A 24,152-nucleotide genomic window follows, 5' to 3' on the forward strand; every position below is an offset into this window, starting at 1 on the left:
TTCTAAAGAAACTTCATACTGCTCTTTCTCTTCTTACCACTGGCTATTTTGGTATGTTAATTTAATAAAACTAGTGATGTAAGACAAATTGAAGTTTTTACTAGATATATATAGACTGTGGTAAATTTATTTAGCCTATTTGTGCCTTTTTTGCCAAATATTGTGAAGAATAATTAGACTTTATTATAATGAACAATGATTCATTCTAGGAATGTTTTAATATATTATCATTAGTCTGTGAATCATATGCACATAGCAGTTGCTCACTTCTCAGATCTTTATATTCATATTACAAGTGTATGCATTTACATGGATCTGTGTAAATCTTGGTTCCCTTTACTTCATGGATTATTTCACTGTAAACACCTTTATTGTTTCAGATGCCAACTTGAAACCCAAGGTAGAATGCAGTGTGGTGACAGAGTTCACTGACCACATCTGTGTGACCATGGATGCTGAGCTCATCATGTTTCTCCATGATCTAGTATCAGCATATCTGAAAGAAAAAGAAAAGGGTGGGTTGCATATTTTTTTCTCTTTTCTTTCAATTTACAAGAAAGAAAAGTGTCAGTGGATTAACATGGAGAATGTTTTTATGGTCTAGGAATAGAATGAATGCTTTTTCCTTCTGTGAGCTTCAAATGTCATGAAGTAGCACTTCTAAGACTATGTGACAGATCCCTGAGTTTCTGCTGGATTCATGGCATTTTTTAATTTTTCTTTTTACATTTATTTATTTAGTTTCTTGGGGGGCTGGATTCATCATGACACACACATACAGGTCAGAAGACAGCTCAAAGGAGTTCATTCTCTCCTTCCACTGTATTGTCTCCAGAAGTTAACCTCAGGTCATCAGCCCTGTTAGCAAACACCTCTACTGGCTGAGCCATCTGACTGGCCCACAGTGGTACTCGTTTTAATCATGAGGTGTTTCTTATTTTATAAAGAGGTTTAAAAAAAAAAAGATTAGGGACTGGAAAGGTGGCTCAAAAACAACCTATAGCTACTGCTCCAGAGAATCAAGCATATTCTTCTAGCCCCTGCTACACACACGAGCGCACATGCACACACACACACACATACATACACAAAGAGCATACATGTACATATACACATCAATAAAAAAATTTTAGAACTTTCTAAAAATATGAAAGTCTGTAGTTAAGCCTGTAGGTGATTTTTGCAAGTTGGAGAAAAGGAGGAAATACTACAGATTTAAGTAAAATTACTGAAGAAACAACTGCCTAGTAAAGTTGCATTATTAGGTACTTCGTACAGTTGAAGAAACTAAATAAGGAGATAAGTCTAGGCAGAGAACATTTTTGTTTTATAAATAAATTACTTAGACCTTAGTGGCCCAGTTTTGAATTTATGAGCTAGATAACACCAGTTTCCTTTCTGGCACATTAAGTAACACACTAGTTACTTCATACAGTGGCCCTAATAACCTCTGAATAACCTGAATGTATTATAGTACTCCATAGCTATTGATGAAGTTAGGTAATTTGAAATGGTAAGGAATAACCTCTCAAACATGGTGATTTATTTCATTCAGAATTTATTATACAACTGTTGTGCTTATGAAATATAAAGTTATAGTGGGTTAAATATCAAATGTGTTTGTTTTCCCCAGTGCTGAGATCTAAGGCCTCATGCATGCTAGCAGATACTCACCCACTTAGCTTTTTTCACCTTTTGTTGTTTCTGATAGTGGTGGTGGTATTGAGGCAGACTTTCCTTATGTTTTCTGATCACCTTAAGCTCACTCAGCATCCCAAGCAGGCCTTGAGCTTTTGACCCTCCTGCTTCACCTTCCCATATAGGTCTGAGATAGCAGAACGGCTTTGCCAGGCCCAACTCTACATGTGATTCTCAGTAAATATAACTTGTTCAGGTCATTCTTTAGTAGTATTTTGGGGTTTTATTTTGTTATTTTGGTTTTTTGTTTGTTTATTTGTTTTGTTTTTTGGTTTTTCAAAACAGGGTTTCTCTGTGTAGCCCTGGCTGTTCTGGAACTCACTCTGTAGACCAGGCTGGCCTCGAACTCAGAGATCCGCCTGCCTCTGCCTCTGCCTCTGCCTCCCAAGTGCTGGGCTTAAAGGCGTCCGCCACCACTGTCCAGCTTTATTTTGTTTTTTTTTTGTTTTGGGTTTTTTTTTGGGTTTTTTGTTTTGTTTTGTTTTTTTGTTTATTTGTTTTGTTTTTTGAGACAGGGTTTCTCTGTGTAGCCCTGGCTATCCTGGAACTCATTCTGTAGATCAGGCTGGCCTTGAACTCAGAAATCCGCCTTCCTCTGCTTCCCAAGTGCCGGGATTAAAGGCGTGCGCCACCACTGCCCGGCTTATTTTGTTTTTTATGAAGAAAAAAAGTGTTAAATTTACCTTGCAGATTCCTGAAAACTAAAATATTATCAAAACAACCATATTGAAAGAGTACAAAGTTAACAAGTTAACATAGATTGAACTGCTCTTCCATTATTCTTCATCAGAAATATACCAAAAATTGGATGCGAGTAAAATCTATAGTGATGATGGGAAGAGTAAGATCAAGCGGCCACATACCTCCCACCTTGCCCTAGACAGCACTGTCTGTTAAGCCCACCTTTCATGTCCTAGCAAAGAAGTGCAGCAGTCACTAGTTACCTTCCTGCTCATGATGTGTTCAGTATCTATACAAAATGTATACAAAGCAGGTTTTGTGCAAACCAATGTTTAAACTTCATTTTCAGTCTGCCCATATGTGAGAACCCATATTTATGTCTCTCAAATATATTATGAAACCTTTGACATTTTGTGAAATATTGTAATGGTTTCAGTTTGCCTCAAATTAGTCTACCTCTGAAGCAGAATCTCTCAATTTAAACTATTTTAGTGAGACGTGGTTGGCATAGGCTTATAAACCCAGTGATTTTAGGAGGAGTGCAAGTTCAAAGCCAGTGCAACCAATTTAGTGAACATTTTTCTTAGGGAAAAACTTAAAGAGATTAGGGATCTATATCTTAGTGGTAGAGTACTTGTGTAGCATCTGGTAGGCCTAGACTCAATCCCCAGTAGTGCGTAAACAACTTAAGACATCTGCATGAGAAAAGACAAAATGGTGTCTGTGAAGATTTCCTTGTAAAGATAGTATAATAACCACTTAAGTAAAGCTCATTATTACAAATTTAAGCCAAAATAAACATAAGCATCTCTGAGAAAGTTCACACCATTATGTAAGACTAGACAGAAATCAGCAATTTCTAGAGCATGGAGATATATTACAGCAGTGTAACTTCCACCAATAATAGAAGCCACTAAGCAGCAGAACTTGTAAGCATCTGTGTTCTGGCTGTGGTACTGCCTAGCCCGTTACCAATCAAGTTACAATAGAAAGCTGCATAGCGAACATCATATTCAATTGTTTTAAGCCCACTTTGTGTTCTGAAGTTTGTACTTCAAGAGAAATGCTGTGTTTATTCAATTAGATCGCATAAAAGGCAGTGTGTGTCTCAGATTTGATCATGTGTGTGTATTTATGGTAGCCAACTTTAAAGAGACTTTCCTTAAGCACCATGAGGAAAGGATTACACACAGAATGATGCTTATTGACACTGTTTATGTAACTATACAACTATTAACACACAAAAAAGCACTGATTACATACTTATTTGAATTTGGTATATAAATAACAGTCCAACTAAACTTTTAAAAGTCATCAAGCTACAACTTATTTGCTATGTTGAAGTTCAGACTCAAGTTCCAAGGTTTCACATAGCTTAATAACCCCTGACCCTCCTTTAAATTTTTATTTTGAGACACAATCTCACCAAATTTTAATTGGGCTTGAAATAGGAAGTCTCCTCAATCTCCTACCCAGCTGGGACTACAGATGTGACCAGCATACTCAACTACTAGTCATCGTCCAGGAAATCCACCTCTGTTGACTACAATGCCCTACACTTGCTAACACAAATGTGATCTCTACATTCTTTACCACAGTGACAACCTCCCTTTTCTCAGAAATACTAAGAATTGATATTTTCCCTTGGCTTATTTTAAGATATCTTTTAATAGGTATAACTAAATGAAACTTGGCATAGTAATAGAGCTAGTGATGGTTCTTAAGATCTGGCTTTACATATATTTTTTCATTATTATTCTAGCCATTTTTCCACCTCGGATTTTATCCACTCGACCAGGACAGAAATGTCCACTCATTATACACGATGATAATTCCTCTGACAGAGACAGGGAAGATAGCATTACTTACACCACTGTGGACTGGCGAGACTTTATGTGCAACACATGGCATCTGGAGCCTACTCTTAGGTAAGAATTGGGTGTGCACACCTCAGCATGTCCAAGGCTCCTAAAGTGGTTGCTTTTCCAACTGATGTGACCAAATGCTTGGCAAGAAGCTGAAGGTGGGGGAGCATTGTGGCTCACAGTTTAAATGGAAATACACTGTCCATCTTGGTGGCACAATAGGAGGCAGCTGTTCACAGTGTATACACAGTCAGAACAAAAAAGTGACAGGAAGTATAGCCAGGCTCTAACACCTCAGAGCCTGCCTCTAGTAACCTGCACTTCCTCCAGGAAAGCTTCACCTCCTCAAGATTCCACAGACTCCACAGTCTTCAGCTCTGCCATCATCTGGGGACCAAGTGTTCAATGCAGCCATGGAAGGCATAGTTTATGTTCAAACCACAATACTCACTTCATCCCCCACAGGCTTAAAGCCACCCCATAATGAAAAATGCATGTATTCACTTTCAGACATTTTCATAGTCCCAACCCTATGGAGCTTAAGGCTCTTTCTTAACTGTGAACTGCTAGACAAAGGACAAGTTAATATTTCCAATATACAGTGACACAGAATAAACCTTCCCCATTACATATGGAGGAATGGGGGCATGGCAAGGAAAGATTGGGCCAAAGCAGTACTGAAACCCAACAGGGCAGAAACCAAAGCTCTAAAGGTGTTGAGTGACTCTTATAGCTCAGCCTCCTGAAATACACACACCCTCTCTCTTGGGCCAGTTCTCCATGCCTGCAGCTTTTCTCAGGAGACATCCCACTATACTGGCACCCCTCATTCTAGGCTTCCTTTGCTACTTAATGCTTCACTTTCACAGCTTCATACAGTGAGCTCTTGGCCCTTCTTTGCAGAGACTTTGAGTCAACATATTTTTCAGAGGTACAAATGCAATAAAATCTTCTTTCTCCTTCTTCATATATTCTCCCCCCTCTCGTTCTCTCTCTTTCTCTCTCTTCCCCCTCTTCCCTCCCTCCTTCTCTCCCTCCTGCAACCTCCCCAGCCCTACCCTCTATTCTCCCCAGTAATTGGCTGTAGACACTTTTATTTAACCAATAGCTTTAAATTGGGGAGTAATATTTATACAACAAAGGCCACTGTACGTGAGAATTCAGTAGTCTGGGGGCAACCAGATCATGGGGTTCAGAATTTAGCATTTGCATACATAACATCAGACCAGCCTCAAACACTTATCAGGACACATAAATTATTTTTAGGAACTTTTACAATGAATACAAGGTTTTTAGGCTCAAGTATTCAAATGTTATCTGCTAAAGTATTTTATCCAGAGTATATTAAGGGAGTGCAATAATGTTCATGCATCATACATCTTGATAATGACCATCTCTAATTACCATTTTAGATTAATTTCTTGGACTGGAAGAAAGATTGACCCTGTAGGTGTTGATTATATTCTTCAAAAATTGGGCTTTCACCATGCCAGGACTACTATCCCCAAATGGCTTCAGAGAGGAGTGATGGACCCGCTGGACAAGGTGCTGTCCGTTCTCATCAAAAAACTCGGAACTGCCCTGCAGGATGAGAAGGAGAAAAGAGGAAAAGACAGAGAAGAACACTAAATAGCAGCTCCATCTATGAAACACCTGACTCTGTCCGTTAAATTCTATTACACTGCAATTTTTTTCAGGATAACTTTAAATGGTACTTTAAAATAATTCTAATTTTGTGGCCATTATTGAAAGTTTGTAAGTTAATCTGTTTATTTTAGCTCTACCATTCTGTAAACAATAAAGTATTGCATGAAAATGTAAATTTTGTAGAAAAACTAAATTAAAAGATACACATCTGCTCATTAAAGTTTATGATTGTTTTATGTGCAATATGGTTGCTGCAATTAAAGTATTTACAGAATAACTGTGAATTTTTTTTTCTTCTTGGCCATAACTGTTAGAAAAAAAATCTTGTTGATAATGTGATTGGGGGTCTTTTTTTATGTAGTCTTGTATAAAGATCTATTTGTATATAATTTGAGTAATTGTGATGATTATATACCACAAAATATTGTTTGTAACTATTGTAATAAAGTCACAATAATGGCTTCAGTCCATAGTTGTTTCATGTCTTTGCCTCATTTGCTAGTTTGTTAGTATGTAAATACTCATTCTGTTTCACAGTTAACCATGTGTTTTAAAATATGGTGCTTGTAAAATTTTGATGCATGAAAATACTTAATATAAATAGTTCCAGGGAAAAGGTCCCCAGAGGTTTCATAGCCACTAGGTATTGTTCTTTTCTGTAGTGAGTACACAGGTGATCATTTCTATCACTATGCTGTATTTGATCCTTTGTATATGTATATAAAACTTAATGCTTATAAAGTCATAAGATATGTTACATATCACATATATACACATGTATGTATAGTGTATTGTGAAAAGTCATATATAGGCATACTAAAAAGAATTGCTTTATCTAAAATGATACTCCAGTTCTCAGTGTACATGAATCAATATTCAGGAGTAGGTATATTGTTGATAACTCAAATTGAAAATTTGACCAAGCCAGGACAGTCTAAAAAGTGGACATGCAGCAGAACTGAAGAAACCAGAAAACTAGAAAACACCTCAAGGAAATTTCTTGTAGATCTTTGCATAGAGATGAATATTAAATAGTAGGACAAACCTCTAGAAAAATTACATGCTCAGTCAGTTCTATGTCCAATATACAGTGATAAAAGGGGAACTAATTGCTGACATCAGACATTTCTGTATTTTGCCAGACCATCTCTTTGTGTTAACTGATTGAATAGAAATGGAGATCCTCTGAGGTGACACTTGTGCCCTCAGTTTGGCTATTTGACTATTGAAATCTCATGTTGGGAGAAACCATAAAGTCTGAGCCAGCCAGAAAGGAAACTCTTTTCCTGGGAAGAGATTTTCAACTTGACAGACCACCTCGGAGAGAGTAAAGCCAAAACAATGATGAGTCCAGGACAGTTTAGATACTCATAATTTTATCCCTCTACTCAAAACTTTAACCTCACTTCAGGACCCACAAAATGCACTTAGAGATGTCATTAGATCTTTGTCCCTCTTCTCACAGTGGCTACATTGAATAAAAATCTCCTTTTCTTGATTTAGATCTTTGCATTGACTTACAAGGACAAATAGTCAACCTGGCTTGTTGGGGCATAAGCTGACACCAAGTCTAGTAATAATCTGCCGTGTATCAAACTCTGAATCCTCTATAGCTCACTCAACAGCTGGTCCCAGAGGAATCTATAAAATTCATTTCATTATTTAAGCTTACCAGAGAAGCAAGTTCTGTACCTATTTTGATTATAAAGGCTAAGATGAACTTAAATAGAGGGCAAGAGTATGCCTGCCAGGAGCCGTCAACGAGAAGCTAAAAACTAGCAGGTAATCATCCTGAGGTGGTTCTGCCATGGACTGTCAAAAGTTAATGATGGAATTGCTTCTCTAGGCAAGACTGCAGAGAATTTCATTTTAGGAAAGATTCCTGCTGTTAATATGCTTTCCTGTTATTATTAAATATATGTAACAATCACTAGACATTAGTCTACCCTTTTGAACAGATCTCTGTAGAACAACAAAGATGTACTGCCTTGTAGTGATGTTATGTAGACAAATAGATGATTTCTTAATTCTTGATGATCCTATAAGAACTCCTAAAATTATATTAGTAATTGTTAAGCTCTTTTATAATATGACTACTATTAAGTCATTTCTGATGTCAAAGCTGCATTGAGAACTCTGCCAGTCATCAAGTGTCAGGAGTTAATCGCTTCTGAGATAGCAAGCATGCATCTACAACTTAAGGCACATTTCAAAAGATTGTAAAACCATTGCCCAAGGGTCATAAAAAGGGAACTAAGGACTTACTATAGATTCAAGGACAGAGAAGCACCTAGAGAAATGTTCAACATGCCCCAGTATAGGAGAATGTGAAGGCAAGGAGACAGGAGTGGGTGAGAAGCAGGAGGAGGGGGGATGGGATAGTGTGATTCTAGGGGGGGAAATCAGGAAAGGGGATAACTTTTGAAATAAATATTATACACACACACACACACACACACACACACACACACACACAAAACTGGGTTTATCTATACAAAAACTTCAGAGATAATAGTTATGGTCTTAAACTCTCCATGAACCTGTAGAGCTAGTGACAGAGGATGAATGTTTAGCCTGATAATTACTCTTAATGGATATGCATGTAAACATTCTCTGTTGTAAACTTCTTGTGATTTGAATTTATGTTTGAACTTCTAGTGAGCTTCTGTTAAAACATTGGGGGTGGGGAGGAGGATGCTTGGAAAAACCATGTGATCTATTCTCCTAGAAAAGGTACTCTTTGGTTGGTGGGTTAGTTGGTGGGTATTAGTTGGTTCATAATTGTTGCTCCTCCTATGGGGCTGCAAACCCCTTCAGATTCTTGGTCCTTTCTCTAGCTCCTCCATTGGAGACCATGTACTCAATCCAATGGCTAGTTGACAGCATTCACCTCTGTATTTGTCAGGCACTGGCAGAGCCTCTCAGGAAACAGCTATATCAGGCTCCTGTCAGCATGCACTTCTTGGCATCCACAATAGTGTCTGGGATTGGTAACTGTATATGGGATAGATCCCTAGGTGGGGCAGTCTCTGGATGGCCTTCCTTCAGTCTCTGCTCCAATCTTTGTCTCTGTATCTCCTACCATGGGTATTTTGTTCCCCCTTCTAAGAAGGATCGAAGTATCCACACTGTGGTCTTCCTTCTCGAGCTTCATGTGGTCTGTGAATTGTATCTTGAGTATTCCGAGCTTTGGGGCTAATATCCACTTATCAGTGGGTGCATACCATGTGTGTTCTTTTGTGATTGGATTACCTCACTCAGGATGATATTTTCTAGTTCCATCCATTTGCCTAAGAATTTCATGAATTCATTGTTTTTAATAATTGTTTTAATGGTAGTACTCCATTGTGTAAATGTACCACATTTTCCATTCCTTTATTGAGGGACATCTGGATTATTTCCAGTTTCTGGCTATTACAAATAAGGCTGTTACGAACATAATGGAGCATGTGTCCTTATTACATGTTGGAGCATCTTCTAGGTATATGCTCAGGAATGGTATAGCTGGGTCCTCAGGTAGTACTATGTCCAATTTTCTGAGGAACCGCCAAACTGATTTCCAGAGTGGTTGTACCAGCTTGCAATCCCATCAGCAATGGAGGAATGTTCCTCTTTCTCCACAACCTCACCAGCATCTGCTGTCACCTGAATTTTTGATTTTAGCCATTCTGACTGGTGTGAGGTGGAATCTCAGGGTTGCATTTCCCAGATGACTAAGGATTTCTTGAGGTGCTTCTCAGCCATTCAGTATTCCTCAGTTGAGAGTTCTTTGCTTAGCTCTGTACCCCATTTTTTTGTTGTTTTGTTTTTCAAGACAGGGTTTCTCTTTGTGTCCCTGCCTGTCCTGGAACTCACTCTGTAGACCAGGCTGGCCTCAAACTCAGAACTCACTCTGTAGACCAGGCTGGCCTCAAACTGCCTCTGCTTCCCAAGTGCTGGGATTAAAGGCGTGCACCACCACAGCCTTTTTTTTTTTTTTTTTTAGATTTATTTATTTATTTACTTACTTATTTATTTTATGAGTACATTGTAGCTGTCTTCAGACACACCAGAAGAGGGCATCAGATCTCATTAGAGATGGTTGTGAGTCACCATGTGCTTGCTGGGATTTGAACTCAGGACCTTTGGAAGAGCAGTCAGGCTCTTAACCACTGAGCCATCTCTCCAGCCCCTGTACCCCATTTTTTAATAGGGTTATTTGGTTCTCTGGAGTCTAACTTCTTGAGTTCTTTGTATATATTGGATATTAGCCCTCTATCGGATGTACGATTGGTAATGGTCTTTTCCCAATCTGTTGGTTGCCTTTTCATTCTATTGACAGTGTCTTTTGCCTTACAGAAGCTCTGCAACTTTATGAGGTCCCATTTGTCAATTCTTGATCTTAGAGCATAAGCTATTGGTGTTCTGGTCAGGAAACTTTCCCTTATGCCCATGTGTTCAAGGCTCTTCCCCGCTTTCTTTTCTATTAGTTTCAGTGTATCTTGGTTTATGTGGAGGTCTACTAATGAGAACAAAGCTTTCTTCTTACAGACTTGGTTTTAATTCATTTAGCAATAAAAGAATAGAAGCTTTTACTTTCTCTTTGCAATAAAGATTGGAACTCATTTTTCATCCAAAATGAGTGAGTTCTTTCTGCGCTGGGACTTGGTCTTTTGCTCCATATAACATATGTAAGTATGGATGTGTGTAAGTATGTAATTGTGAGATAGTGTATAAGCTCAGCCCAACTGGTTTGAATGGAAATTATAAATGTGTGTACATGAATCTGTATATGAATTATGTGAGTTTAATTCATATTTGCTTGTGTAAAAGTTTTTCCTTCTGCTAGCATGATTGTTCTCCTGATTCATTAGAAGTTTATTGCCCAACCCTACCCCTAGCCTGAGAAGAGAGAGGCATCTAGACTAGAGGGAAAAGGCTCTAGCAATTAATCCAGTACTTAAATCCCTGCTGTTTTAAGATGAGGTGCTAAATGCCAGAGACTTCAGTTTCTGGCCCAAAACCAACTCAGGCATGTCAGCTACAGTAGCAAAGTAACTTAGACTTAAGATAGATAAATGTTTTATTAAACAGCAACCCTAAATATCTTGTAAGACCAAGTCTTACTCCCACCAATGCTCTTCCCCCTCTGCTGCCTCAAGAGAAACCAAGAAAGAGGAACAGCCAGGGCTGGCCATCAGCATGTGCCTACCTAAGAAATTCTGGTCAAAGTGTAGTCCACTTATCATTGACTCATCATCATCTTGATTAAAGTCTTTCCTGCAAGATAGTATGACAAGTTATCTCAGCACTGAAATCCAGTCCTCTTTCCAGTTTCTTTTTTCTAGCATGAGATTCCTAGGGAAAATTCCGTTTCCCTTAGTTCCTTGTTTCAGCAGTCTGATGGGAGGGTCACAACTATCCTTTTGGCTATCATAAATAAGGCCACTATGAACATAGTGAAACATGTTCCTGAGGACAACAAAATAACACCCATGTAATGATAATTAATGGACTGAGGAAATTGCCTACAATTATTTCTAGTGGTTGTTGCACAAAATATTGACATAAAGTTGTACCATTTAACATTCCAGGAAGAAGTACTTTCCAATGATATTAGTAGGTACTGAGAAAGCAAACCATATCCTGATAATCCAAGGGGATAAAAAGTAATCTTTAAATCAATTACTATTATAGGCTATGACTTAAGTAATAAAGAAGGCAAAGGAATTCCAGGCTGTAATAGACCCATTGGTTGAAATACTCTACTTAATGCTCTTAAATCTGTTAACATCTACCATTTTTCTGATTTCTTTTTTATAACAAACACAACAGAATTCCATGGGCTGGTAGACTCTTCTATGTATTGAGCTTCTAGCCCCTCCTGTACCAGCTGTTCAGGTGCCTGAACAGCTTTGTCGAGGGCCACGGATCTACATAAGCCTGTCAGTCCAACCCACTTCCCAGAGTAGGGTTGTTAGTATTTGGGCAGCGCAGCCCCCTTATAAATTTGGAAACTCAGTCCCAGAGGTATCCTGTGTTTGGACAATTGACATACGTCAATACCTTCCCCAGAATCATCCACCATTTCACCCCTAATTTTATCATGAGCTGTCTTTGGTATTGCAGGAATCTGAGTATCCCACTGTTGTAAAAGATTCTTTCCCCATAAGAATCAGCTACATAAGATCTTAACTTCCCTGTTAGAACTTCAGGTCCCATACATTTACCCCATGTACACTTTGTTTTATTTGAGATCATTTTCCAATTCCTGTACACTGTATATAAACCTTCTGAAGTGGCCATCCTGAATTCCAAGATTTTTGGGAGATGATAGTTACATCCGCTCTTGTATCCACCAAACCTTCTATTTCAACACCATTTACTTGCAATTTAATTTTTGGTCTCTGATCATTAACCATCATTTGCCATAACACACATTTCCAGTACTTCCAAACCCCTCTGTTCTTTCTACTGGAGCAGATTTGCCTTTAATGTAAAGAAACAACAGTTGAGCAATCCTATCACCTGTGTTAATCAATTACAGCTAAGAAGTGTATTGTTGCCTTCTGTGGAGGAAAGTACCAAATTCTCATAACACACTGGGCATTTTTAGATCTGGCTTGGTAAGTACCGTATTTATCACACTTAACACACCAGACATTTTGTGATCTGAGGCTTTACAGTTTCATTGTAAATGACTGAATTTACAACAAATAAAGCACTGGGCATTTTGATATTAGAGACCATTAGCATTGATATTGGCATGATGCTCATGAGAACCAATACCAGTCATGTCCTTTATTCACTCATTCATGGGCACTGCCCACACCTTTAAAGATCTAATAATTTGTTTACATTTGGTATTCATATTCTCAAATGCCAAGGTCTCTATCAGCACCTGTCTCACAACAGGGTCTAATATAGCTTAGTTTACAGGTGAAACCAATCTTTGCAAGAAATCTGTGAAGGCCTCCCCAGAGCCTTATACTATCTTAATAAATGAGGTTACCTTTTCTCAGGTCCTCACCCTTGTCCCAAGCTCTTAAAGCATATTGCTCTATAACAACATCATAAATTCAAATCTGTTCTTGTAAGTCAGAAAACAACTGATCTTTAACAATATTTATCCCCCTTGCTCTATTTCATTTGTAAGAGTCCATGATTCACTGAAGAATGATACCCCAGACTCACATAGTATGCAAAAGCAGAGAACATTTTATTCTGCAGAAGTCCATCTGGCTGCCTGGAAGTCAGTCTTCCAGTAGCAGCCTTCAGATGAAGATATAGAACTCCCAGCTTCTCCTGCACCATGCCTGCCTGGATGCTGCCATGTTCTTGGTTTGATAATGGACTGAACCTCTGAACCTGTAAGCCAGCCCCAATTAAATGTTGTCCTTATAAGAGTTGCCTTGGTCATGGTGCCTGTTCACAGTAGTAAAACCCGAACTAAGGCATCCGTCTCTTTAGATTACTTCCTGCTGATTAGGGGTGTCAAGCTCCGTGAGACAAATCCATATTTGTCACCAAGATTTCTCCAAGTAGAAACCAGCAATCCAGCGAATAGCAGCAGCCAGAACAGCAGCAGCTACCACAGGACTCTGGCACCTTTATACCCTCTTAAGAGTCCCCATAATTCCAAACTTAAACTGTCTTCAGCTGGCCAAATCACACTCCTGCCAGAGCATGAGACAAACCAGAGATAGCTGCTATGGACAATCTGAAGCAGCCCCATATCCCACACCTGAGATTAAAACAAAACATATTCACAGAACATTTCTGTTTAAAGAAACCAAAGTTCTCACTACACAGAGAATCAACTCCATGTTGTCACCTGCTGCCTAAAGTATTTCCTCGCCCTTTAGAGACCTAAGCTCAGAAAAAAAAACAGATTCTTGGCCACATTGTTAGTAGTCTTGGAAGCCATTGATAATAGCTACCAGGGATCTGTATTGAACCATTAAGGGAAAATTATTTCCTCCTGGTCAAAAGAATGGAATCTACCTCTTTCTCTAGGTGGAGACATGGCATTCTGATCTGCCCCAAAGATCTGAATATTACATACTGCAGTCTCCTCCTAAGACTTAACCTTTGGATGTGGAGAGCTATGGGTAATTAACGACTGCTGAGCAGTCTGTTCCAAGGATGAGCCCCTTAAGGAGGCTGTATTTATAAATTAGTATGTGTATATGTATGACTAATAAAAGGCATGAATTTAAAAAGGAAAGACAAAGAAGAGTTGGAAGATATCAGGAGAGGTGGCAAATTGTGTAAATACAGTGTTCACATATGAAATTCTCAGAAACTATTTTTTAAAGTTTCTTCAGCTGTACTTATCACTTCTCCAAAAAGACTACCTCTGAATCCTGATTCACTTGAGTTTGGGGGAAGGAGATGGAAGGAGTAATTAATGAGATAACACACATCACCTCCCCAGAAACTGCTACTATACAGTTGCTTCCAGAGATGCCTCTATGTAACTTTGCTAATCCTGACTGCTTTTAGAGTTACTCAGGATGTTTAAGTGTTGGCTACTCATGCAAGCTCAAGCAGCAGGGAAGGGTTTCACTGCTGTGGACTCTCTTTGTAAACTTTGTATACTGTGTAAACTTTGAAAATCCCCAAGACAGGAAAGTAGCCAGGCCCAGGCCTGAGGAGCTCTAGGTAGCTGTCACAAAGGTCATCTCCAGCTTCTCATTAGGACCCTTCTCAGATTATGATAATTTTAGATGAACCGTCTAAATAAAACCCCACAATCCCTGAGCTCCCCAAGCTCAGGACTTGAAATCCCACCAATTCTCACTCTGTAAATTTCTGCCCTGAAATGTATCTCCTTGGCCCAAAAAATCCTATATCAACCCTGCCCTCTATTAATTTACTGCTGTTATCTCCTGGGAGCAGAGGCAAGCCACTCCTGGATTTGTCTCTTCACACACTATATGTATCCATCCTAATAAATCTCTTTTATGAGATTTACTGCCTGGTGTGACTCTCTCATAGGAAGAAGCCAAGAAGTAATAAAGCAAAGAAGTGGAGCTGGGCTGAGGCTCCTCAGATCTTTTGCTCAACTGGGGATACCCTCCCCTGGGAGCTACAATGCTGAAGAAGAGAAGCTACAAAGTGAAACTGTTACACTGTAGCACTCCAGCTCAGTCAAGGATTTTCTCCCACAGGGCTACAACACCTCTGCTGGGGAGGCCTCCTCTCAGAGCTGTGCAGTTCATAGGCTCCTGAATCCCAGAAGACCTTTCTATCCAAGCTGGAAGGAACACCTACAACAGGTTTCCTTTTCTTTTTTCTTTTTATTTTAAATATTGGTTAGCATGTTTTCTTAGACATGCTTGGCTTTCTCACTCTTTCCTGAAGCAAACAGTGCTCTCCTCTTTCTGAAATATCGCACAGCTGCTATTGGCCATGTATCTGCTTATTGACCTCCATTCCCTGCTGAATTCCTAAAATCACCAAAATTGTCCCTAAATTTCCTTCTGAGTCCATTCATTTTTTTTTTAAATAACAAAAAACCATGTCTTTCCAATCACATCTACAGTCCAACATTTCCTGTGACATGGCGACCTGGATGGAATTTTAAAGCTCTGATGATAGAACAGGTGAGTGTATTCTAAGATTCTGAACTTCCACTTCTTCATTCATCACTGCTATTCCCTCAATTCTGAGAAAACCTTGGATCATTATGTTTAGGGGACAAAATGAGAGCAAGGCATCTTGGCTTGGTTAGCCTGCAAGTACTTAGCCAACATAGACGGTTGACAGTGTGACAGGGCACAGCAGTGAGGAGTTCTTTCATCTTGTATCTTGCTGAGATCAATGTAGGTTTATCTAAAATTTGATTTTGATGGAGAATCCTGTGGAAAATGATCCAACGCTATTCTAGGAACCTAAGATCAAAATGTCCCAGCTAATGTTAGCTACTGTTAAACTGATTGCTTGCCTAAAACCTCTCCTTACAGATGCCAAGCAAGATACCAGAATGTGGGTTTTGCCTTTTAAAATCCCTTATCCTAAACACTTGGGACTACACTTGGGTCCTGAATACCCAGCCAGCTGGAGTGGTAGTCTCTGGTGGACTACTTGTAACACCAACACTTAGACCTTAAATCATATGATTCGTATGCAGTTGATAATCAAGTGGGTGTCTTAGGGTTTTACTGCAGTGAACAAGACACTATGACCAAGGCAATTCTTGTAAGGACAACATTTAATTGGGACTAGCTTATAGGTTCAGAGGTTCAGTCCATTATCATCAAGGTGGGAACACAGCAGTATCCGGGCAAGCATGGTACAGGGGGAGCTGGGAGTTCCCCCTCTTCATATGAAGGCTGCTAGCAGAATACTGCCTTCCAGGCAGCTAGAATCAGGGTCTTAGAGCCCACACTCACAGTGATTCATCTACTCCAACAGGGCCACATCTTCTAATCATGCCACTCCCTAAGCAGAGCATATACAAACCATCACAGTGGGTAAATGTACACACAAGGCTGTTGGAACTTTACATTGTGTTTAATTGATTCTAACATGTTGGTTTCTAAAGGACTAAAATGCTGCTAACACAGTCAAAAAATGGTCTCAGCTCACACAAGGAATATTGATCCAAATGAGATAGTGACTTCAAGATATGCTGATTAAGCCAATAAAGTTTTGAGACCTTTTTTAATTAATAGCCAGACCAAGAATAGACTCATGACTCTGAAAAGTCTCTTGGTGCCCAAGTTCAGAGGTTTAGTGTTTTTAAAGGAAAACAAAACAAAACAAATAAAAACAAAACAAGACCAAATACCATAATTGCATCAGTGCTGGGGGTGGTGTACTAAATTAGAATGTCCCAGTAACATCTGTTTTCTTTGCAAGGCTCACGGTATCTTCCAGGCACTACATATTATATTTGGACCACGGTCAATGTCATAGACAGTCCCTGAAGCATTCCTGAGGCAGAGGTATCTGTTTAGGGGGTAGAAGGCTGAGATGTGATGAGGCAGACATAAAGTTGGGACATTTGGACCACGGTCAAGGTCATAGACAGTCCCTGAAGCACTCCCAAGGCAGAAGTGTCTGTTTAGGGGGTAGAAGGCTGAGACGTGGTGAGGGAGACATAAAGTTGGGACAGGATGGTGTACATTGTTATATCACTTTGACGGAACAGAATGGCAGCCCTCCAACTTTCTTCTTGTGCTACAAAAGCCAAATGCCACCTGTGGAGATTGTGCACAACTGCCTACTCTCCCTTCTTTCATGGACTTTCATCCCAGCTGACTCCAGAGTCATAGAGAGATAAAACAAGATCCAATAATATCTTTTGGTATTTTCAGTTACCACTGATTAGGCAAGGCTTATGTGAACCCTTCCTTGGGGTGAGATCATAGAATCCCTTGCTCTTTTTCTGTGTCCTCAATACCCTTACTTTGCTGTTTTGGGACTTCACATCTCAGGGTCATTTCCCATGTTCTACTTGTACTCCTGCTATATCTGTGGTAAGCTAATTCGGGTAGGCTACAATCATGTGATGTTTTCTGGTGTCTCTATTGTCATGTGACATAGTCATTGCATTTCCTATATCAGACTTAGGAGGAAATACCATACCTCAAAGATGGATTCCTTTGGTTTCCAAGGCAATTTAAACAGTCTTTCACCTGGTTTATTTAAGGGAACTTGTTTTCCTTATGCCTTCAACATGTCCTATCAAAATAGACAGTTCTGAGTTTTGGGTTCCCCTCTGATCATTGCAAGAAAAAATGCAAGACCAGGGAGAAGCAACCATACCCTTTTTATGGGGCAGGAGAGAATAAAGTTGATTACTGCAAATCAAGGCAACTTGTGGGGTCCATCCTTCCATCTTGAGAAGCTTAGCCCCTGATGACTATAATATCTCCAAAATTACCTTCACTCCCTGTAAACTTTTGGGTCTTGGGTCTCTTTTGCCAAGCAAAAAACCTCTGAAATTAAGTGGTACACAGTACAGCTCATTCCTAGGTCTAATGATCTACCCCTAAGGTGTATTCCACAAGTTCTACCACCGATTTAAAGTTAAGCAAACAAAATACAGGAAGTGTTCATCAAAGCCATTAGGGCCTTTTCCTCTTGGCTGCTCATGAGAAAGAAAACAAACAAAAAACAAACAAAAAGATCTTTGATCCTGCAGATAGATAGTTGTCCCATTATTTGTTTGACCCACAGACCTATAAAAGAAGAGTGCCATTTTTCTGTATTTAAGCCTGGACTAAATGTAAATTGGAGGATGAGAAAGTATCTCCCAGTGGAAAATATCAAAACCATAGTATTATCTTTCTGTAGGAGGGAGAGAACTCACTAAGTTTTCAGGTTGTTTCCACCTACAAGTGTAAATGTCACTTTTATTCCCTCAGAGGAAGGATGAGATGAGAACCATAACCAGGCTGAGTCCAGAGCATTTCCTTCTCTGTTCTAACTATCCCTAGGCATAGCCCTAGAAGCTTCTAGCCTTCTTCTGCAAGCTCTGAAGGCTTCAGCTTACAGCCTAGAATGTTTGAGGAGAACCTACAGTAGCTAATTCTCTCCTTTGAAGGATCAAACTTAAGTTACAATGCATTGCAGCAGGTTCCTTTATCTACTGAGTCATTTTATATTTTTCTTCTTTTGTTCTGAGTCATTTTTTATTTTTTATTTTTTGGTTCCTTCAATTTCTACTTCTGTTCCATGTCTACCTTTATATTTGACTTTAATATAATTGGATTGTGTTATTAAATATTTTATTCCCATCTTTATCATTAGCAACAAAAATATTCGGATCATTAGTTGTTATTGGGCTTTTGATTAAACAAATTAGTCAAGACATGTTGATAATAATGAAAGAAAAATACTTATTGCAAATGCTATTTACAAGAGTGAGATTGTTTTGCCTTCAGTTTCACTATGTGCTGTAGATGAATGATATTTCTTGCTATACTATGTAAATGGCCATCGATTCTATTGTCCTTTTCTCTTACTTTTTAAGATGGCTTTAATTCTTAAGAGCATCTGCCCATATCAAAGGGTTGATGTCATCACAATCTTGTGCTAACACAACACAATCCTCTGGATGCTTTTTTGATTGCATCACAACACTTGATAATTCACTATTTAAAATACTCTCAACTACCTATTAGCTAATACCATGGTTAGGTCCTCCTTTGACTTGAGTGAGAAAAATCTTAAAAAGGAGATGGGGGAGATCAGTCACCTAGATATCGGGGCCATTTGCTTTCAGCCTCACAGCTGGCTTCCTGGTTGTTCTTTTGGGCTGCACTAGGGGAACTTCTGCTTGTCAGAGGCCTAACCCCTGGGCCCTTTCTCAGATCTTACCTGGAGACAAGGTGAAGGGTATCTTCGAAACATGCCTCGGGGAAGGTTCCCCTCGGTAGAGACACTAAGTGGGGTTAAGAAGACGCCTGGTGTTTTGTGAGGGCTGGCACCCTCGGTGTAGACAACTGAGGCAGGGATAAGCAACCATGTGCTGCTCTGGGATGACGGGGGTCACCCTACAAGGAGACAACTGAAGCGGGGCTAGGTAGCCACATGGCACCCTGTGAGGCGGGTAGGTTGTCCTAGGCGTAGACAACTGAGGTGGGAATAAGCAGCTGTGTAGCGCTCTGTGTGTTGGCGTCTCCCTAAGTGGGGTGAGGACAAGCAGCCACAGGGGGAGGTGAGAGGGGAAGGGGAGGTGAGAGGGGCAGGGGAGGTGAGGCTGAACCTTGGGACTTTGTCTTCTACAGAAAGAATGCAACCTGACAAGGCCGGAAGAACGGGGAGGGGATGGGGGCGCGCGCGAGACGAGGCCTGGAACTTGCTCGCCATTCACTGTGACCCTTGCGGAGCTACGCACGCCTCCCACGTGCGCAGGGCGCGGGGGCGGGGTCAGAGCGAAGGCCCTTGCTGATTGGACGAGGGGCGCCCACGGGGGCTCTGGCCCCGCTCTGCAGGGTCAGCTCGAGGGGCCTTTTGAAAGACGCGGCGGCCCGCAGAGGCCTGAGGCGAGAGGCAGACGGTGGCAGCGCAGCAATGGCGACGGCGGGCGGCAGCCGCCGAGCCCCGGTCCCCGGCCCTAGGCTCGGCCTGCCTCTGGCCACCCACCTGCCTGCAGGCCTGGGCGGGGAGGGCGCGAAGGACAGCCTCGGGGGTGCGCTGGCCGAGAGGCCGTCGGTTTGGTTCTGGTCCCTCCTGGACTCCTCTCTCTAGACCTTGCTAATTTTAGAGGCCCTTCAGCTCCGAGGACACTTGCTGTTGCTTACAGTGGTGGTGGGGTTTCACGTCCCCTCTGCTGTTCCTTCTATTCCAGTTTATCGTTGAGTTGAGGGAAGAATTTGGAAAAGTTAGCTGTTAAAACACAACACAGCTTTGAGATCGGTTCAAGAGGGATTACTTGACCGTAGCCATGGGAGCATGTGGGTGAGGGGAAAAAGTCTGTCAAATTAAAAGTTTTGGGGAGTTCCTCTCCCAGGATTTTCATTTTCGGCCAATTTCATCCTAAACAGGTGAGAAAACTTCTGGAAACAATGACTGGTTTCAGAGTTCCAGGGTCCCTAGCTTTGCTCAGATGCTGAAAAAGAACTTGCCAGTTCAGTCCTCAGCTCAGACGGTAACTTTGCCCACCGGATATTCCTCTGAAAGTTGTAGTCTGTCGAGTATGGCATCCAAGGTTACACAAGTGACAGGTACAACTTTCTTTTTATTTGTAGAAGTACCTAGGTACGTTAAGATTCTGGGATTGTCGGTAACTGCTGAGTGGTGTTGGTGTGGGTGTTAGTGTGTGGTGTCTGCCATATCTGTGGCCATGTGCCATTTGGAGTTAGTAACTGTGACTTATATTAATTACAGTAGGAGGCCTGTAGAATTCTTTAATTTTGCAGATCATTTATTAGTTCCCACCTTCACTGTTGAATTACTTAAAATATAACTTAACCTGCCCCCACTATGGGGTGTCAGGGAAAGCTTTAGACTTACAAGCACTTTATATTCTACATATTACTTTATATAATATAAAGCAGCAGTAAACATACTGTGAAACTTAGATTGAATTGGACTCAGACAGCTCAGTGGGATAGGCATTATGACAGATTGGAGCACAAAACTTGATTGTAGTCTCAACAAAACTAGTTCTATATCATTGCCATTCTAGACCTTAGTGACCTCATCTGTGAAAATGACTTATCTCTGAGACATCACTAAAATTCCGTTAATTTTTCTACCATGAATGATATTTCTGTATAATGTGTCCTCAGTGTGCCAAAAGATATATACAATAACAAGTTGTGGTTATATGTGTATCCAAACTGTCTTGTAGGAACTTAGGGGAAAACATACTTTATTGTATAAGGACTTAGTATTTTGACTCATTTTCTTTAAAACAAACTGACCAGTATAAATATTTGTTCTTAGGTAATTTTCCAGAGCCATTGCTTTCCAAAGGTCTTTCATCTATTTCAAATCCTGTTCTTCCTCCAAAAAAAATACCTAAAGAGTTTATAATGAAATACAGACGTGGGGAGATCAATCCTGTGTCAGCCTTGCACCAGTTTGCACAAATGCAGCGTGTTCAGCTTGACCTTAAGGAAACTGTAACAACAGGTAAGTTGGAAGTTGTGCCTAATTAACCCAAGCCTAGCATTTTTTTTCCAATAAAGGTAGAGTATATAAGCAGTTTTACATTTGCTTACCACACACAATGTTAAGATTAAATAGATATTTTGTGACAAAAAAATATTTGTAGCATGAACACACATTTCTGTCAGTGTTGATCAAGTATTTGTTCTGAAATCATAAGATTCTCTGATTGTAATACCTAGGGGGAAAAATATGGTCAGATTTCACCCCTAAAATTGAAGGATTTGATAAGAAAAGGGCATTTGCATGGTTGATGTTGCCTCTGCAGAGTTGCCTGAAGTACATCTTACTGTGTGTATCTGTGGAAGGCCACAGTATAGTCAGTAGAGTCAGAGGCAGACAGGCCAGTCTCTTCATGTTGTGGGTCCTAACCAAGAACCTTAGGAACTTGCTGTGAAGAAGCTCTGACCAATGTGATAGTGAAAATAGCTTTAAATATTTGTATACATGCAGAGAATTTTGTTTCCGTAGTTTTCTAACAATTCCCTGTGTGGATCTCTGCAACATAATTTAAAGCTCTGGAAATTTTACTGTACATTTTAAATAAGTTTCTTTGGGTGAAATACCAGTAAACTTGACAAAAATGTACACTGTATACTTTCATTAAGTAAACAGCGGTCTCAATATTTGTTTAACTTCTTAGCTTTCCTACATTATTCTCAGATCACCCTTGGAAATATAAGCTGTTAATAAGAAAGATCAAAAACTCCCCAGTGAAAAGACTCCACTGCTCTGAGGATTGCCAGTGCTGTTCTGTTTGTTCTGTGTTCTAAGTATGTATGATTCAAGAAGTTGGTGAACCTAGGCTATAAACAAGCTAAGTTCAATACTCAGCTTTCTGGTATAGAACACTTTGTAACAAGTATAGTGTGTAACATAAGAGTCTTAGGAAACACTTGTTAAGAAAGTAAATATTATCTAGATTAATAAGTTTAGATTGAAATATAGGTAAACATGGGAAAATGGTAAATTGAGATGTTTAGGAAAGGAGAAAAAAGCAAGATTATCCAGATATGTGTTTAAGTACCTAGTAAAATCTTATGTGTATGTTTTAGAAACAGTTATTGTAACATGATTATAAATATGTGAGAAAATAAGATAGTGGTGTGTGCAGTGGCTAGTCCTTAGCCATCCCTAACCAAAGAGAAGATATTTAAGTGCCTAACATTAAAATGTCTCATCTGTAAATTTAGGAGATGATTAAGTTTTCATTTTCATAAGGCAAATACAAAATCCAAGTAAAAGTCATAGTGTAAGGTAATCCTGATGTGGAGTTTGTGCAAGAATGGGCATTTTGTTTAATTCATGGAGACATCTTTTCTCTTGGTTGTTTTATTTCTTTCTATTTATTCCCTGACCTTCCCTTTCCTGAACTGTAATTGATTCAGTTGCCTACTATGATGTCTTAATGGCTGTACATTTTAGAACATTTAAAATTTTTAGGGCATTCCAAAAATGAAAGAAATTAAATTTTATATATAGAGAAATTTTAAAGATGAACATTACTAGAAGTTTTCAAATATTTTACTAACTCTTTGTTAATTGGATAAATATTTGAGTGATAGCCGTTGCCATACCTTATACTGTATTCTGAAGCTGTCTGTATTGCTTGCAGTTTATCTGCAGACAGTGCAGCTGCTTAAGTCCATTGGCTTCAGTTATAATGCAAGTTTGGGGGCTGATCTAACTGTAATTTTAATCCTTACTTGCTTTACAAAGAGCTGGGTTTACACTAAAGGGAAGTCATTTAATACTAACATTCAGACATTACTTGCGAGAATACACTGTGAATTATTGTAACATTCATTCTGGGTTTTTTTTCAAGGAAATGTTATGGGACCATATTTTGCTTTTTGTGCTGTGGTGGATGGTATTCAGTACAAGACAGGACTGGGACAAAATAAAAAGGAATCTAGATCCAATGCAGCAAAATTAGCTCTCGATGAGCTTCTACAGCTGGATGAGCCTGAACCACGAGTCTTAGAATCAGCAGGTAAATGCAACTGACATGTGGGTTTGAATGTGTTATTTCCAAAAGGAATCAAGAAAGGCTTACTTAGCAGCTACAAGACTGTAGGATTGGAATACTTCTTTTCAGTTGCTGTTTGCTGAAATGTTTCATAGTTACAATTATCTTGTATTTTTATCACCAAGAGATATAATCATGTTTTGCCAGTACTCATACTAAAGGGCATAATCTTTGTGGTTTTGATTTAAATTTTCCAATTTCTGTGTGATTTATTGTGTGTAAAACTTAATGTCCACATTATCTTTTTAAGGGGGAGAGACAATATGTTTAAGTCATTTCTTCCATTTTTCAATGAGTTTTATTGTTACTGACTTTTAAAACTCTGGGTCTATTCTGGTATTTATAAGATATGTGATGTACAAATAGAAACATCCTATCCTGAGGGTTACCTTTAACTTTATTGGTAGTAACCTTTGATGTACAAAACATTCTGCTTTTGATAAGTCCAGTTTTCTTTTGTTGCGTGTACCTTTGGTGCTATACCCAAGAAATTATTGCCAAATCTAGTGTCATGAAGTTCTCCCATTGTGGTTTCTTTTTAGAGCTTTATAGTTTTAGCTATTACATTTAAAAGTTTTTGATAAATTTTTATTTTTGTATAAGAAGTTAGTGTCTGACTTCAT

At 39.5% G+C, this 24,152-nt stretch overlaps 2 protein-coding genes and 1 long non-coding RNA gene across 10 annotated transcripts in view; 2 read left to right on the plus strand and 1 right to left on the minus strand.

Annotated features, from left to right (window-relative positions):
* Kiaa1109 (KIAA1109 ortholog) overlaps positions 1-6,360 on the plus strand; it is a 191,747-nt gene extending 185,387 nt beyond the window's left edge. For all 6 annotated transcript variants that reach the window (XM_031376638.1, XM_031376640.1, XM_031376643.1 and 3 more), the window contains 3 exons: positions 381-515; positions 4,142-4,307; positions 5,657-6,360. In XM_031376638.1, coding sequence (XP_031232498.1) covers positions 381-515; positions 4,142-4,307; positions 5,657-5,873 — 518 coding nt within the window. In that variant the 3' untranslated portion in view covers positions 5,874-6,360. The remainder of the gene's footprint in view (positions 1-380; positions 516-4,141; positions 4,308-5,656) is intronic.
* LOC116095110 lies at positions 159-19,749 on the minus strand. 2 transcript variants are annotated; one of them, XR_004120451.1, is made up of 4 exons: positions 19,203-19,749; positions 11,083-11,150; positions 5,649-5,825; positions 159-496 (listed from the first exon to the last, which is right to left on the minus strand). It is a non-coding gene; the product is annotated as an uncharacterized LOC116095110 (long non-coding RNA). The 2 variants fall into 2 exon arrangements; XR_004120452.1 differs by lacking the exon at positions 11,083-11,150 and having other exon boundaries at positions 19,203-19,747.
* Positions 19,750-19,799: 50 nt separating this feature from the next.
* The window catches only part of Adad1 (adenosine deaminase domain containing 1), a 41,578-nt gene continuing 37,225 nt past the window's right edge, over positions 19,800-24,152 (plus strand). Inside the window, exons 1-4 of one of the 2 annotated variants that reach the window (XM_031376645.1) lie at positions 19,800-19,820; positions 20,372-20,551; positions 21,276-21,464; positions 23,326-23,493. In XM_031376645.1, the coding sequence (XP_031232505.1) occupies positions 20,434-20,551; positions 21,276-21,464; positions 23,326-23,493 (475 nt within the window). In that variant the 5' untranslated portion in view covers positions 19,800-19,820; positions 20,372-20,433. The other variant, XM_031376644.1, reaches the window with a different exon arrangement.

Source organism: Mastomys coucha, unplaced genomic scaffold (genome assembly GCF_008632895.1).
Source record: "Mastomys coucha isolate ucsf_1 unplaced genomic scaffold, UCSF_Mcou_1 pScaffold17, whole genome shotgun sequence".
NCBI classification, from domain to species: Eukaryota; Metazoa; Chordata; class Mammalia; order Rodentia; family Muridae; genus Mastomys; species Mastomys coucha.